Below are 16988 nucleotides of genomic sequence, written 5' to 3'. Positions count from 1 at the left end.
GCTGTTCTGGCTTGAACTACACGACTGTCTTCTTTGCAGAGCACCGCCTCCCGCCCCCTTCCCGAGCCCAGGACCCGGGGCTGTGCCTTCTTTCTGCAATGAGGCTCCTGGCTCTTCAAAAGTTGGCCTCGGGGTTCATATGTGTTCCTCACAGTTTGCAAAGTTAGGCCCCAGAGCGAGGCCTTCTCTTCCTCCAAGGTCTTTCCCCAGGAGAGCGGGTCTCGCGCTTCGTAGGTCAGATAAGTGAGAGGCCCGGCCGGCCTCGCTTGGTTTCCGCATTCAGGGGCCGTGACTTTTCTAAACAGTGTTTCTCTTCCCTCTCTGTGCAGAAACTCGAGCAGACCGCAGCAAGAAACTCTTCAGGCACTACACAGTCGGTTCATATGACAGCTTCGATGGTTCCAGGTAAGACGTGGCTCTTTCTCCGCCAGGCCCCCTCTGCTCACAGATGCTCACGTGGGCCGCAAAAAAGCGCTGGACCATCGTGCATGGAGCACTCGGGCGCCCTTGGCTTTTCCCCTCAGTGTGTCCATTGGGACCCCCGCCCCCAACCCGCCACGGACTGGGATTACAGAAGCCACCGTCTTCTGGAGAACCTGCCCAAGATGCGGTCTCCGTGCTGCCTGAGGTTTGGGGTCGGGCTGGAGCACACCGTGGGGTGGCTCAAGGGAGAGGGCTGTCTGTCCAGGAGGAGGACGACCAGGCATGGTGTGGGGGGAGCAGCATGAATGTCAGTGACGACAGTGGCTGGCCACAGAGCCACGGGGCAGCACCCGGGTTGCACCCCATCCCGGGAATATTTAGGGTGCCGTAGCTCTGGGCTTCTACGTCGTCTGCGTTTTCCCTCTGCCTCCTGCCTCTGAGTTGACGCTTTTGTACAAGGAAGGCTCACCCCCTACCCCGAAAGGCGTGGCACCAAGCAGGCAGGGCCTTTGAGCATAACGTACGTTCGTTCTGTTGTGCAGTCATGCCCACCCTCCGTCTCCGGAACTTTCCATCTTCCCAAACCGAAACACTGTCCCCATGAAACCCCGAAAGCTCCCAGGCCCTCCCCCAGCCCCTGGTGCCCGCTATCCACTCTCTGTCTGAATCTGGTGACTCTAGGGGCCGCCCAGAAGGGGAATTATACGGTATTTGTCTTCTTTTGCGACTGGCACGTTTCACTCAGCGTGGTGTCCTCAAGGTCCGTCCGTGCTGTAGCAGGTGTCAGTGTCCCTCCTCCGCAAGGCTGAAGAAGGTCCCTCTGCAGGCATAAGCCACGTTTGGTTTGTCATTCCTCCGTGGGCGCACACCCGTGTTGCTTCCACCTTTTGGCTGTTGTGAATGGTGCTGTTGTGGACATGCTTGTTCAAGTATCTGAACACCTGTTTCTGGTCCTTTGGGGTGTACGTCTGGCAGTGGAATTGCTCGTTGGACCTGGCTTTAGTGCCGACCTGTCCCGACCACCTTTCTGTCGTACACAAGACGGTTTAGGACGGGAATCCCACGCCGGGCAGAGGAGCCGAGCCGCCCCTCCCAAGCGGGTCTTGCTGACATTGCCCACTTTTTGGCCTTGAAAGTTCAAGCTGCGGTCTGTGGCCCAGTACCGCCGAGAGAGAGAAAGCTCAGAGGCTGGTGGCTTCTGGGGAGGCACGGCTGGCCCCGGCTTCTCTCGACCAGTCTCCGTGGGGCTCAAATGAGTTGCTTCTGCGGCCGCAGGTGGCTGCTGGAGAAAGTGGACCCTGGACACGTGGTCACGGCCGGTGTGGCTGTCCTGCTTTGCTTCCTTTCTAAGAAAGAGGGTGCCTGAGGCTCAGAGAGTGGCCGGACTGTTGCCATGGTTACGTGGAGGGCCATCCGTCCTGGGAGTGGGGCTTCTGGGAGAAAGGAGCTTTTGACAGCCGCGGCTCGCCCACAGAGGGGCTGTCCAGGGACCTGAGCTGACCGAGCCAGGGAAAGAGAAGACCACGGGGCCAGGCAGGCTGGCTGGGTCACGTGTCACATGGCTGACAGCAGGCCTGGAACACACACACACACACACACACACACACACACACACACGGCAGCTTGGCCGGCAGAAGGCGTGCGGAACCGTTGTAGCTGTTCACAGAGAGAACAGAGCTGTCAGGAGGTGATGAGCTCCCCGCCACCGGAGGAAGCCAAGCCGGGTAGGCATTCTCTTGCCAGAATGTCCCAGGTGGTAGGACCAGGTGACATGTGAGATCCTTGTCAGTTCTGCCCCCCCCCCCCCGTCTCGACGCCCAGAGGAAGGCTTTTGTTTTGCGTGTTACCGACCACCGGCTCGGGGCCAGGGCCTGGGACCACAGAGAAGAGGGACATCCAGCCACGCCCCTCAGGGTCAACTGATGACTTCTGAATGGTAAGAGCTCTGGCCGCGACCGTAGTTCAGGAGTCAGTGCCGACTTTCCCAGGGTGAGGGACTCAGATGTGCTGTGGGCTCACATTGGCCAGAAAAGATGCGAGTAATCGTGGCGCCATTTATGAACCTCCTGCCACGTGCCCGCACCTTGCTTGGTCACCACTGCTGCCCGATGGCCCTCCTCCAGCGACCTTGGAAACAGTGTCATTATCCGCTTCTCAGAACCCTAAGGTGGAGAAAGGAAGGTCACATTAAGGACCTGGCCTTCGGCCACATGGGTGCCGGGGCCTGTGTGCGAGGCGCAGTCACCTGGAAAACAGGACCCTTGCCCTCGGTCCCCTCTATCCCATGGTAAAGATGTTACCGTTGAGAGAAATCGACAGAGACTAAACCGTCAGCTGGTGAAGTGTGTCGGGCGGGTGGAATGACGTTACCTGGGGTATCGGGTCTGAGCTTTTCTGCCCAGGACGTAGGGCTTAGCCTGGGGGAGCCACCGCATCCCAGAACTGACCTCTTCCGGACCACGCGCTCGGCAAGGCCAAGGAGCTGGTGGCTCCCGCCTGCCACCGAAACCCAGGCGGCCGACGTGCGTGGCTCTTGGGCGGGTTTGGGGGTGAGGCCGAGCCCGGGCTCCTGTGGCTGAAGAGGCCGGCTCGTTGACCCGCCTCGGAATCCGGGTCAGACACGGCGGCCTGGCGAGCCACGGAGATCTGGGTGCCGCGCCAGCCCCCGGGCCAATTACCCACCGTAGGCGCAGGGCAGCGGTCTGGGCAGGCCGCTCAGGGCTGAGGCCGCGCTGTTGCAGATGCAGATGTAATTAAAGAGAAGGCAATAAGACGCGGCAGTCAGTGGAGACGGTTTCTGAATCAGTCAGCCCTTTCTCCCCTTCCCACCCCCTCCCACCCCCTCCCACCCCGTTATGTCAACAGCTTTGCTCAGGGACTCGTTGCCGAGGCGCGGACTGATAAAAACACACCCGTTCGTTGTTCACTGGGTCCAACTACTCCAGCCGCTCCTTTCCTCGGGATTCCCCTCCACCTACCCATCGTGTACACGGCAGAAGGATCTAGAAGCGTGGGCACGTGATCGAGATCAGAAAGCAGAGAACCTGTAGCCATTTCTACAGCGGACCTCACGGATATTTCAATGTTGTTCTTAAAAACACAGAGTATAGGAGTCTCAAGTTCCCGCTCGTTTTAAATCAGAACTCCAGCCTCATTAGCATGGGGCATCGCTGGGAGGAGGAGAGACCTCAGGCTTTCATACCAGGCTGAATACACCGCATCCATCCATCCACTCATCCAGCCGGCCATCTAATTACCTCCCTGCCTATCAATCAGCCAGCCGTTCAGCCATCTCCTGACTCATCCGTTCATCCGTGCACCCACCCATCTGGCGAGCGCCGCATCCATTCGTCTCTCCATCCGTCCACCCGACCATCCACCCATCCATCGATTCACGCCTCCATTCACCCAACCGCTCACCCATCCACTCATCCATCCAACTACCTGTCTACTCAGCCAGCCAGCTACTAATTCCTCCATCATCTGCCCATCCGGCCATCCATATTTACCTCTCCACCCATCCACTTCTCTTGTTCATCTGTCCATCTATTCAACCAATATTCATCAAAATCTGACTACCCGGGGAGCTAAGGATGTGGAGGTAAACAAGGCAAACACAGTCTCTGACCTCACGCAGATTAAAATCTAAGTAGTGAAAATAACAAAGTTTAGGAACAAATAAGCTAGAGAATCACACTTAGCAGTCAATGCTCTGGAGCAAACCAGCAGTGTCACCATACAGTCTCTTGGGCAGGTTGGGGCAGACCTGCTTTATAGAGGGAGCCGAGGAAAGTCTCTCTAACGAAGTGACTTTTGATCGGACACCTGACCGTTCAGCAGAATCAGGAAGCCCGGCATGTGCAAAGGCACTGAGGTGATGTGCAGGAAAGCAGTGGCCTGGAAGGGAGTAGAGAGGATGATCCCAGAGAAGGACCTTGTTCTCTGTGGGAGGAGAGTGGACTTCCTCCCATTTGTGCAGTGGGGATCCCAGAGGGCTTTAAGCAGAAGAGTAACATGACCTGGTTAACTTTGCTGGAGGCAAACAGAAGGAAGGGTGGGGGCCACCTGCGCGACCGTTGTCATCTTCCTGGCTGGGAAGTGGTGGTGACGGGCCAGTGGAGAGGTAGGGATAGACAGGTGGGTGGCTTCCGAGTGTAAGGTGTCGTTAGAAGGGACAGGACCCACCCAGGCACTACATGGGGGGCAAACGGGGAGTGCGGAGGGCTCTCCTCCTTTGGGGCTCTACAGGGAGGAGCCCCAGAGGTGAGTGGGGTTGGACCCGTTCCCTGTTGTCATCAGACACCTCCCGGGACCCCTCGCTACTCATCCAAATCTGCACCTGCAGCTTCGGACCTGCCTGGAAGCACTGTGTTCAGAAGCACCATGCGGGGAACGCATCTAAGGTGCTGGGTCGTCACTGTTCCTCTTTCTTGGTGAGACCAGTTGAATCGCAAGGGCAGCAAGTGGTACCTGTTGGCCAGCCGGACGGCCCCTAGTGGTGGCTTCTTGCTCTCATGGCTGTCAGACATCATCGTCCAACTTTGTATGTTTTTAAATTGGCAATTGGAAGTACATACATGTGGGTAAAAAATTCAACATGGGCGGGTATCGTGTTAGACTTAAGTCCTTACCCCCTGGCCCCCAGTTGTCTCCAGAGAGAACCTCTCCTGTCGGTTTCCTGAGGATCGTCCCAGAGGCGGACACCGAGTATGAAAGTGCACATGCACATGACCTGAAGCCTTTCAAAGCCCTTGAAAGTACAGGGCCCTAGGTTTTTACATCTGACTTTCCAATAAAGACCCCGTATAACCTTGGGCAACTCACTGTTCCTCTGTGTGCCTCAGTCCCTGACCCCCCAACCCTATTTGCAAAGTGGAGATCAGTCTTCCGACGCAGGCCACAGCCCCGGTGGTGTTCAGGACTATCGGTGAATGGGGGCGACGTAGGATTAGTGTTTGCAGCTTAGAGGCACGTGCTGTACGAATCCAGAGGGACGCTGACTTGTGGACAGCGTGGGTGGGTAGCTGATTTCCCTTGAAACCCTAACTCTGTGTTCTAGGAGAGTGCCTCGTGTAGGTAGTGAGAACTGAATGGCAAGAAACATGGATGTCCTCCAACATTATTTTGTATTTGTATGTTTTCTATTATTCCTTCGACTTGAAAAAAAGGGATCAATCCCCGAGTACGTTCGCGGATTCGTAAGGGAACATACTTTGGTTTTTTTCCCCCTCGGTGGACTGGTGGCCGGGCCTCATGATTAGTGATGAAGCTCTCAGGGCAGCTCCTTTGGGACAGAGAGAGGGGGTTTTGCTGTTTTGTCCCTACATATCTGTACTTGTACTTTTCGCAGGTATGTATTGCTTTTGTAATATTTTTGAGAGCAGGAAAGAGAGGGGTGAATCCCTGGGCCCAGGCAACTTAAGAAGTCACCATAGCTGTGCGCGCCAGCTCTCCCAGCTGGCTCTCCCAGCGGGCCATGTGCACGAATATGGCAGCTGGAGCCAGGTCTCCAGCTGGAGGAGTCACGGCCCCAGAGAACGCGTCCCAGTAGTTTCTCCTAGAACATGTTCTCCTCCGCTGTCTCTGTCATGGTGAACAGCACGCCCAGTGCCCACATGGGAGACCCGGGGCCCCTCCCCTTCCCTCATCCATCACGAGCGTCCGAGGACTCCCGCCCTCCTCCCCATTCTTCCACGGCTTGCCGAGGGGGTCGGCCCTCAGCCGTTGTCCACAGACTGCCTCCCTACCTCCGTGATTATACCTTACTTCTCTTTTTGTCTTGTTTTTCATTGACATGCAATCGACATATCACATTATACTACTTTCAGGTGTAGAACGTCATGATTAGATATTTGTACGCATTGCAGAATGATCACCGTGAATGGGAAGCCTGGTTGAATCTGTCACCTTACTTCGTTACATTTGGTTTTCTCACAATGAGAACTTTTCAGATCTACTCTCCTAGCGACTTTCAAATATATAATACCGTATTACTAATCATGGTCACGGTGCTATCCGTTACATCCCTGGCACTTAGTTGTCTTTTCTTCTTTAAAAATATTTATCTATTCGTGGTGGGACAGAGAGAGAGTGGGTGCAAGCAGAGGAGGGGCAGAGAGAGAGGGAGGAGAGAAAATACCAAGCAGGCTCTGTGCTGTTCGCACGGAGCCCGGCACGGTGCTCGATCCCACGAGCTGTGAGATCATGACCTGAGCCGAAACCAAGAGTCAGATCCTCAATTGCCTGAGCCACCCAGGTGCCCCAAGGGACTTATTTGTCTTACAGCTGAGAGTTTGTACCTTTTGACCACCTTGACCTATGGCATCACTCATCCCCTGCTCCTGGAAACCACCAACTTCCGTATCTATGAGTTGTGCTTCACTTGTTCATTTGTTTTGCTTTATTCTACATATAGATGAAATCGTGCAGCATTTGTCTGGCTTCTTTCACCTAACATGATGCCCTCGGAGTTTCTTCGTGTTGTAAATGGCGGGATTGCATTTCGTCTTATGGCTGAATAATATTCCGTGTACACCACTTCCTTTTTATCCATTCGTCTACCAATGGGCACCTAGGTAGTTTCCATATCTTGGCTGTTGTGTATAATGCTGCATTGAACATGGGGTGTGGATATCTTTTTGACTTCGTGTTTCCATTTATCTTTGGATAAATACCCAGAAGTGGCATTGCAGGATCACATGGTACTTCTATTTTTAATTTCCTGAGGATCCTCCATACTGTTTTCCAGAGTGGCTGTACCTGTTTACTTTCCCACCAACAGCGCACAAGGGTTCCAACTTCTTCATGTCCTTGCCAAGAAAAGTTATTTCTTGTCTTCTTGACAATAGTCATTCTAACGAGTTAGTTAGAATTTATCTCCAGCTACATTATCTACCATTAGATTAGTTAGATCATTTCTTGTGTATATTTTGACAGTAGCCATTCATACTCATTCAGGTGTGAGGTGATCTCTTTGACTTGTTTTGCTTTGTTCTTCCGATGGTTACCTCCCTAACTCTGTGACTACCCCTGCATTTCTTAATTTAACAACATAAAGCATCATTAATTCTTTGCTGTAAAAGTCTTTTAGGTTCTATCTATAAGTTGGATTTGAAAGTTTAAAGCCAGTAGAAAGCATCACATTATCATGATACTATAAATGTTTACATCATTCCCAAGTCAAAGGCTAGGACTGCAGTTCCTTTTTACAGACACATTTGATGAAAGGGCTTTCTAATACCAGAACCCACTGGATTCTTTTTTCTTTCACCCCATTAGTTGTTCAAACTATTGTCACAGTTTAGCTTAATATCAGGGTCATGGTTTTCACATGAAGTTCTTATTTTTTCCTGGAGTTTCTGGTTGCCTTTTTTTTTTGTAGAAGAGGAATTAGTTCTTCAATATGCCACTAAAATATCATCCTGTTTCTTCTGTATCACTAGAACCCATCTCATCCTTATCGGAGCTCTCTGCTCCCATTTGGACACCATTCCCCAGGTCCCAGTGCACGATTCTCATTCTGAGATTTCCCTTCATGGAGCTACTGGGTAAGTGAGGTGTTTCTTTAGCTTTGTTCTACCAGGACACATACTCAAGTAACAACCTCAGTAAAAGGTACCTGAATGTCAACTCCCGTGTCTGAAAAGTCTCTGATGTGCCCAGTGCTGTAGAATTCTAGATTCAAAATAGTTTTCTTCTAAACAATTAAAGCATTGCTTTATTGACATCTTGCTTCTGCTCATTGCTGGCGAGAGGTGATGGTGCTATCTGATCCTCACTCCAGTATAGGTGATCCTTTGTCTTTCTCTCCAAAGCCTTGGAAGAACTTCATTGTTTCTACTTTTCCTTGATATTCTGAAATGTCATGCTGATGGGTCTAAGTCTCTTCTTTATTCATTGTGCCCACCATCCTGGGGGTTCCTTCAGACTGAAGCAGCTTCGGCTTTAAGAATATGCTTTCGTTATTCCCTTGGAAATGCCCTCACTTCCTGTCCCAGTTCCCTCTTTCTGGATTTCCTATCAGCCCATTCTTTCTTATGTTTTCTGTCCCTTTGCCTTTTCACTCTGTATTCTGGGAGATTCTCTCAACTTTCAACCTGTCTCTGTAAGTTATTATTTTGACAATCACATTGTTATGTTCCAAGAGCCTTTCTTTTCAATGATGGGTAAGCTTCTAAAGATGAGGGAAGTCGCTTCTGGATATCTTTGGGAACAAGCAGGCAGCTGTGAATGGGCAGTTCTCTGCACAGAGGTGCTCTCGAGGCAGAGTCCACGCTGATTGCCTGTTCCTTCAGGTCAAACACCAAAAAGAGAGAAATCCAGAGTCATGTTCTTTGCCCCACTTACCCCAGGAGCCCAAAAAGAGACAGATGCACGTTCTTGTTCAAACCTGTGGGACAATAGTAGGGTTCAAATTGAAACTTGAGGGGTCGGGGTGTTTTTGTTTCGTGGTGAGCATGCCCAGATGCCCGGGCGATGAGGCAGTGGTGAGAGGGGTCCTAGGAATGCCGGGGCCAGGCTGAGTGGAGACAGCGGAGGATGCTGACTGGTGGTTGTAGGGGTGGGGGGGCGGGGGTAGGGTGCAGACACCCTACCCTGCTCCTGGTGGCGTCTGAAAATCAAGAGCTGTGATTCAACCTCCATCGTGGATCTTTGAGATTCAGATTGAATAGGCGGTTATGCAGACTCCTGGCACTCTGTATATGTCCTGGGTCCACTCTGGTTCTGAGCCTCTCAGGACATGGGGGGCGGGGGGGGGGCAAGCGAGGGCCTCTCCCGCTCCAGAACTCAGTGATTAGACGTTAAGTGTTCTCTGGCTTCACCACACCACTGTCTCCAGCACTGTCATGATGTAAAGCGACCGACTTGGGGGCTTCCGACCTTGCTAGAGTCCCCAGACTAGGGGACAGGGCACGTTCTTTTGGCTGGAGATAGGCTCAGACCCTCTAAAACCACAGGGGGGTCCACAAGTGGGAGGAGTCTCCTGGGGACCCAGGCTCAGAAGCCCCTGCATAGGGAGCCCTTGACCTCCTGTGTCACTGGAGCCGCTGAGCCTAGCCAGGGGAGGCATCCCAGGACCACCTGGCCCTAGGGCAGAAGCCGAAATTCTCAGAGAACACTCCCTCTCATTTCACCCTTTTTGGCGGGACTGGGCAGGAAGCCGTGGCACCTTTTTTCTGGACTGAGTGGCCCCTGTTTGGAGGCTGGGAGCAAAGTCCCTCCGCACAAGGGAGGCTCCTGGCTCAGAGCACCCTCGGGCCACATTTAGTACATTCCCAGGTGGCGAGTGGGTGTGTGGGTGGGGGGAGCGCAGGCGGATGGGTGGGGACGGTGGTGAAACAGCAGAGGAGGCGGAAGGAGGCTGGCGTTCCGGGCACACCTCCAGGTTGGGACTGGCCGAGCCCCTGAGTAGCCCCCGGGCCTTCCTGGTTCTGCCCCCGGAGCTGAACACCGGCCTGCCGTCTCCCCAAATGCCCAAGCCACTCGGCACCAGAGGACAGGGTTTTCAGGGCTACGTGAAGTTCTCCATGATGCCAGCTGCCAGAAGCAACCTCCGCCCCTGTGCCCCCCGCGCTGTGTCTGGCATCTGTTGCTCCCTGGTCGGTAGCCTTTGCCAGTGTCCACGTGTGAATACTCCCCCCAGGCTGATTTCAGGCTGCTAACGTGAGCCACTGCAGAGCTGGGCAGAGAAGACCCGAGCCAGCCCCAGCCCCCCAGCCCCCCAGCCCCCCAGCCCCCCAGGCCAAGATGTGTGTCTCCTTCTTGCCTTCTCCAGCCCCTTCTCCAGTCTGGCTCAGACTCCGAATGGGGCCAGTCCTCATGTACTAGGTCTTAAGCGTACTAGTCTGAAGTCCTAGGGACCAGCTTTGAGCCTGATGAGGCTCAAGCCTGTGGGTTCGGATGCCAGAGTCCCAGTCCCAGTTCTGACACTAGCTCCCCGCTCGGGCCTCAGTTTCCCCACCTGTAAAATGGCTATATCACCGCCCCCCCCTCCCCAAGGCTGGTTACAGAATTCTGAATATTCTGCTTGAAACCGCCATAACCACCAGCCTCGGGTCACTTGTGAACGAACATGTTTGCCACAGGACCGCAGACCCTGAAATTCGGGGTTCAGGCCCAAGCTGCCAGTGGGGCACCATGCCAAGGGGGTGCTGTTCCAGGAGAAGAGGGCGAGGCCAGTTCAGAGGTGTTCCCAAGGCTGTGTCTGGCAGTCAGTAGGTTCTCAGGAGGCGCTCGTGCTGATTCCCCACCTCTGGCCAAAGACCTGGTCTTCCGAGCCCCCTCCTCTAGGAAGCAGGAATGCCTTTGGCGCCTGACTTGGGAGAAGCCAGAGGGACAAGCGAGCAGATCCTGGTCCAACTCAAGGTTACCTGGTCCAAGGGGGAGGCTGGGAGGTGGCTGTGTCTTTACACCTCGCACTCCTTGCCTCCCTGTGTCTGTCTTGTGCAAGATAGAATGGAGCTGACTCCAGCCTGTCTCCTCTTCCCCGGCATCTTTCACGGGGCCTGACAGGTGCTCAACCTTCAGAGATGCAGGGTTGAGGGAGTCCTGAGTGGGAGGACTGGATGGATGGATGGATGGATGGATGGATGGATGGATAGATGGATGGGTGGATAGATGACGGACAGATGGATAGATGGGTGGATAGGTGATGGACAGATGGATGGATGGATGGATGGATGGATAGATGGGTGGATAGGTGACGGACAGATGGATGGATGGATGGATGGATAGATGGGTGGATAGGTGACGGACAGATGGATGGATGGACAGATGGGTGGATAGATGAACTGATGGGTAGATGGGTGGATGGATGTTTGCTTGAATGAGTGGGTAGGTAGGTGAGTGGTTGGAGGGAGGGAGGGAGGGACGGAAGGAGGAGGAAAGGCCAGTGCTCTGGCCTCGTGTGGATCGTAGGCATTTCCAAAGCAGACACGGCCGGCATTAGATGCCAGCCACGGGCCCCTCCCGGTGGCCGGTCAGCCCCAAGGGCCATCGGCCCCGCTCGCCCGTCCTCCTGGTTGCGTCTCCCCCACCCCTGCAGCCAGGGCCATGTTCGGGGGCTTCCCGCGTTCCTCCCTGGACTGGGCTCAGCCCTCTGACTCATCTCCTGGCCGCCAGCAGCTTTGTCCCCTCCGGGTCCACCCACCCGAGTGGCATTTCTGAAATATGGATTTCTCATGCTCCCAACCTACACTGGACACAGTGCAGTTCAGGCCTTTATGTGTGGGTACGAGCCCCCACTCACCCCCGCCTTCCGGTTGTGCTGTCGCTGTGGTCACGCCCCGGTGCCCTTGTCCATGCTGGGTCTGTTTGCTGGCACGTTCCATCACCGCACTCACCCCTGCCCCGGCCCCTGTCCCGCACCGTCCCCCACGGCTGCCCAGAGCGCTTCCCACGCCTGGGCTCTCCCGCTCGAGAGGTGGGTGAGCAGCCTCTTGCCTTGACCTCAGGCTCCTCATCTGCACAGGGGGCACAGTGACAGCACATCTGTGATCGCTGCCCACGAAGCACTGGTCGGGGCCCTGCGCATAGTAGGCCCGCAGGGGCGGCTTTCTCCTTCTACCCGGCTCTCAGCCTCGGTTTCTACATCACAGGGGCCGATGTGGGCCACGTCCAAGTCCTCTGTCCCCTGACCAGTCCTGTGGCTCCTGGGTGGCCTCTGCCTGAGCCCCTCCCCCAACACGGGGGCCAACACATTGAGCACCTACTACGTGCAAAGCACTGTCCAGGCGTTCTGGCTTCTGGACCTCACACTTCCTGGGAGGTGACTGTCATCTCCATCCACAGAGGGGGAAACTGAGGCCTGGGACCGCGCGTCTCAGTAACTCCTTCCACACACTGTTCCCGGCACCCGTCTTCAGCCCAGTCCTTCGAGCCGGGGAGGGCTCGCGCCCCCCGCTTCACAGATGAGAAACTGTACGCAGAGGGGAGGGGTGGGGTCTGAACCCGGGCCGGGCCCTATCGGTCCCGGTCTTCCTGGGATTCAAGGGACTTTCCTAATTTAGAGGCATATTACAACCATTTTTTATATTTTATGTTCAGCGAGGGCCCGACCTTCCTGTGCGTCTTCGGGAATAATTCCACTGGGAAGTGCTTACCCCACAGGTGTGGGCTCTCCTCGTGGGGTGGTTAGAATGTTCTGGAACTGAGCAGAGGCGGAGCGCACTAAATGCCACTGAAGTGTTCGCTTGAAAATGGTTAATTTTACGTTATGTCAATTGCATGTCGATTTTTTTGAAAAAGCAAAGAACCCACCTTCCCTAAAGGTCTGTGTGGTGTAAGGAGGAGGCAGGCAGCTGGGCAGAGAGGGCCAGGGCTACGTGCAGCGGCACAGCAGGGAGGGCACGGCTGCCACTCCTGCCCGGACAGGAGGGAATGCCGGGCACCCGTCCCAGCTCCCCGGGGTCACAGCCTGTCCGGGCTTCAGTGGGGTGTGGCTCGGGAGCACCGCCTTGGGAGCTGGTCACAGTAGCTCCAGACTCCGGGACACCCTCCTGGGTGGCTGCCAGCTAGCACACGGGGCTCTGTGCTCCTCGGGGCACGTGCCGATTGCAGACTCCGCTAGTCAAGGTCAAGGTGGAGGCTGGCACGGTGGCCGGGAGCCGGGCATGGCAGATGGTGCCATCACATCCCCGGTGCCTGGTGTGCAGTCGGCCCATGGAGGAGGGGCGAGCAGGGGCTGGGGGACAAGCGACGGGGAGGAGCCGGGCTGGGCAGAGCTCTGTTCTGGAACGGGGCCCTGCAGGCAGGGGAAGTGAGCTCTGAAGGTTGGCGGAGGGCTTCCGCAGCCAGGATCCCGCTGGGGGTCGGGAGCTTCTCCCGCCCCGCGTTTTAGAAGCGTGGCCTCTTTCTGCGCATGAGTCACCCTTCTGCCAAGCACCTGGGTCCCTCGCGTGGGAAGCGGGGGAGCCCCGTAACGGCACCACCTCGGGGCACGGCCAGGATTGAGGTCAGGGGTCTGAGTTGTGTACTGAGGGAGGTTTGGGGTCCGTGGCCTCGTCTTTCCGAAACACCACAGGGACCCTAGGGGACGGTCCTTCCCGCTTCTGCCGGCTTCTGGGGCCCCAGGCGTCCCCGGGCTGTGGCCCCGTCCCTCTTGTCTTCTCTGCCTCCATGGTCACACGGCCACCCCTCATCTGTTTACACGGTCTCCCTCTCTCTTGTAAGGACAGCCAGGACGGCATTTAGGGCCCACCTGGATCATCCGAGATAATCTCCCCGTCTTGGGACCTGTAACTTAATCACATCTGCAAAGACCCCCCCCCTGCCTTTTTGCCACCTAGGCTGACATTCATGGGTTCCGGGGTGTCTTGGGGGACATTTTCCAGCCGACATACACGTCAGTCTCCTGCACACCTCGCACGTGTTTTCTGAGGGCAAGTGCCGTCCACACACCTCCCTCTTGGCACCTGTGTCCCCCCGTGCGGGGGTCTCTGCGGCCTCCTCCTGCCGTCCCGGGACCCCTCTTGGCGCCCTCGAGGGTGTCTTCCCATCACATGGGGCCCTGCAGCCACTGTTGCTGGGCCAAACGCTCTCGCCCATCCGCCCCTGGAGAGTTTACACTGACCCGGGGCTGTTGAGCTCTCCCTTCCTGTTTGTGCCACACGGTAGAGCATCTGCCCCTCACGGGGGACAGTGCCTGCCACGTCCCACGCGTGCTCCCCGTACGTTCCAGCCTAAGCGAGCCCAGAACCTGCGTTTGTAAATCCGGGTGACGTCTGGCCGTCAGCACCTGCACCCTGCACCCTGCAGAGCCCTGTGCGTGCAAACCTCCAGAGGGGGTTTCTGTCCTAAAGCCAGGAGCCCGGACGCACAGACCGAGAAAGGGTGGGTTTTCTCAGATGGGCACGCGTCCCCCTCGTCCTGCCCCCACCCTGGGTCCCTGTGTTAGGGACCGCTTCTTACTTCAAAGAGGACCACATAGGCGGGAAACGGAAAGATCCGGGAAGCCCCTTCACTGCTCCAAGTGAAGAACTCTCCCCACAGAGAGGTGCAGGGAGACCGCGGTGGGAGCCCGAGAAGCGTAGCCCAGCGGTGCCCAGACGGCACCACGGGCAGGTCCAGCCCCAGTGAGGTCGGGGCGGGCGTGCGGGTGAGCCCCTTGAGGCCCTCGCGGAGATGATTGCCCGGGGGTCGGAGTTTCCTGTTTGCCTAGTTTCTGCGCCTAGAACCTGCTAGACTCTACCCTTTGCAGGATGGGGCTCTCGCCGGCCCTTGTCTGGATTTGTCAGCACTGCATGTGTGCTCTGGGTTGGCCTTACGCAGAGTTTTTCCTGAACCCTCCTCGACCGCGAACCTGAAACTCAGAGAAACGCCCCCGTGCCAAAGCCGTTTATTGGTGCTTTCCGGGGTCGAGTTTGCTGCGAGGGGAGGCCCCCGCGAGGAGGGGCCGGTGCCAGCTCCAGTGGAGGGAAAGACCAGAAGGCCCCCGAGCAGCCGATGGCACCCCCCAGGTCCCTTGCCCCTCAGGGCACCTGCGCCCCCAGCGTGTCGGCAGGAAGTTGTGTGTGGGCTCCTCACTGACCAGGCTTCGCTCCTGCAAGGCCGGGAGAAGGCGTGAACGTTTCCGCCGCGGTGCCTGTCTGCTTGTTCTGCGGTACCCATGCCAACGGGCTCCTCCGCCCTGAGCGTCGCCACCGGGGCAGTGCCTGGGATGTGATGAGTCACCCCGTCATCAGTGAGGTTTGATGAGAACACCCCCAACCTGCGTTAGAAGCCTGGTCTGTCTCGCTGTGTCTCGGGGGACGGGGGGTGGGCTTGGGGGGTGTGGTGGCCACATACCGCCCCCCCAAGAGATGCCTACATCTAATCCTGGGATGTGAACATGTCAGATGCCCAAGGGGATTTAGGCTCGCCCAGGGGACCCTGCAGGGAATCGGCTGACTCTAAGATTGGAAAATGATCCCGGCGTATCCGGTGGGCCCAATGTGATCTCAGGGGTCCTCGTTAGGATGAAGGAGGGTGGGAAGCAGAGGGAGAGGAGTCCTGATGAAGGACCAGAGATCAGAGTGATAGAGGAGGGGCCCCGGGGCCGCCTCCAGAAGCTGCGAAGGGCAAAGGCCACAGGTGCTCCCCGGAGCTGCCCCACAAGAGGCCGCTGACCTCCATGTGCTGCGGGAGCCAGCGGGCTCGTGGGGGGTTGCGCAGACCGTTTGTGAGCATTCCACACACTGGACGGGCGGTGTGCATCAGTGTCAGCCTTGAGTGTATGTATCACCCCCGAGACAGGAGTGCCAGCCCACTGCACAGATGGAGAAGCTGAGGCCGCGGGAGTTCCGTTCGCCTGCCCCTCCCGCCGGCCTGCTGGGGGAGCCGGCCAGGCCACGCCACGTTGCTGCCCATCCCGGGAGCCTCTGAAGACCCGGAGGAACTCTCACGGCCGTGGTCCGTGGTCCTCTGTGGACGGGGCCCTCAGGGACACGCGTCCAGCCCGGCACCTTCAGGGATTTGTACAGACGGAGCTCAGGGGCCTGGCGTTTGCCTCCAGCACCCGGGATCCTGTCCGTGCTGCCTGTGCGGGTACAGAGCTGTGGTTCCGCCACGTAAGCCCTGCCGAGTGTCCGGGCTGCCCTGCAGATGGGCACACACGGGGCGGCTTAGACCACACGGTTCCGGAGGCCGCAAATCCTAAGTCAAGGCGTCGCTGGGCCGCACTCCTTCTGGAGGCTCTGGAGGAGGATCTTTCCTGCTTTGTGCGGCTTCTGGGGCCCCGATGTCCCCCGGGCTGTGGCCGCTTCCCCTCCAGCCTCTGCCTCTGTCTTCTCCTCTCCCGCCTGTCTCTCCTCTTCTGTCTCTTACAAGGACAGCGGTCACTGGATTTAGGGTCCTCCACATCCAGGACGGTCTGTCCTCAGTCCTCACCTTAATTGCATCTGAGAGACCCTACTCCCAGTAAGTCACATTCCGCATTTGGGGTAAACGTGCATTTTGGGGGGACGCTGTCCGGCCACCACACCCCCTACATGTGTACCTTCCCTCGGGCACCCGAGCGCCCAGATCCGCACCCGGGACCGAGACCGGCCTACCACTCCGGCTTGAGCCGCCTGCCCCTTCGCCTGAGGGCCTCCAGCTAAGGCCTGAATCGCAGCGCTGCAGGGGGGGGGCCGTGCACCTGCCCCCGAGACAGAACACACACCCTGGGCCCCGTGGATGTGGAAACGGATCTCGTGCATGCTGGTGGACGGGAGTCCAGGGCCTGAGGGAGGGGCACCTGTTCCGCTCTGCACAAGGTGCCGAGGATGCACGGCCAGCAGGACAGATGGCACCGGCCGTCCTGAGGCTTCCGGTCCTGTTGGGGGCGGCGGGGGGGGCGGCTCCAGGACATGTAGGCAAATGAGCATTAGATTTCAGCCGGTCATTGATGCCATGGGATGGACAGAACAGGCTAACGGCAGGGGACGGTGGCTGGAACAGGCAGGGAGGCATTTTGGGGGCAGGGGTGGGGGGCAACATCCCGTCCTGACTCCCTCTCTGCTCCAGGAGTAAGGCTCTGGTCCCACCTGTCTCCAGGCACAAGGGTCCGTTGTATGAGTTTGTGGAAACACAGGAGGTGAGGCTCAGAT

The 16988-nt window shown here is 57.0% G+C and overlaps 1 protein-coding gene across 2 annotated transcripts in view; it reads left to right on the top strand.

Moving 5' to 3' along the window:
- SHANK2 (SH3 and multiple ankyrin repeat domains 2) overlaps nt 1-16988 on the top strand; it is a 431931-nt gene that overhangs the window by 251443 nt on the left and 163500 nt on the right. For both annotated transcript variants that reach the window (XM_047071362.1, XM_047071363.1), the window contains one exon: nt 330-405. In XM_047071362.1, the coding sequence (XP_046927318.1) occupies nt 330-405 (76 nt within the window). The remainder of the gene's footprint in view (nt 1-329; nt 406-16988) is intronic.

This window comes from Lynx rufus, unplaced genomic scaffold (assembly GCF_022079265.1).
Source record: "Lynx rufus isolate CCGP_SWC_20201006 ecotype Redwood Valley unplaced genomic scaffold, mLynRuf1.p SCAF_9, whole genome shotgun sequence".
Taxonomy (NCBI): domain Eukaryota; kingdom Metazoa; phylum Chordata; class Mammalia; order Carnivora; family Felidae; genus Lynx; species Lynx rufus.
Note: the sequence above shows the minus strand (reverse complement) of the source record. Positions and strands in the feature narration are given on the sequence as shown.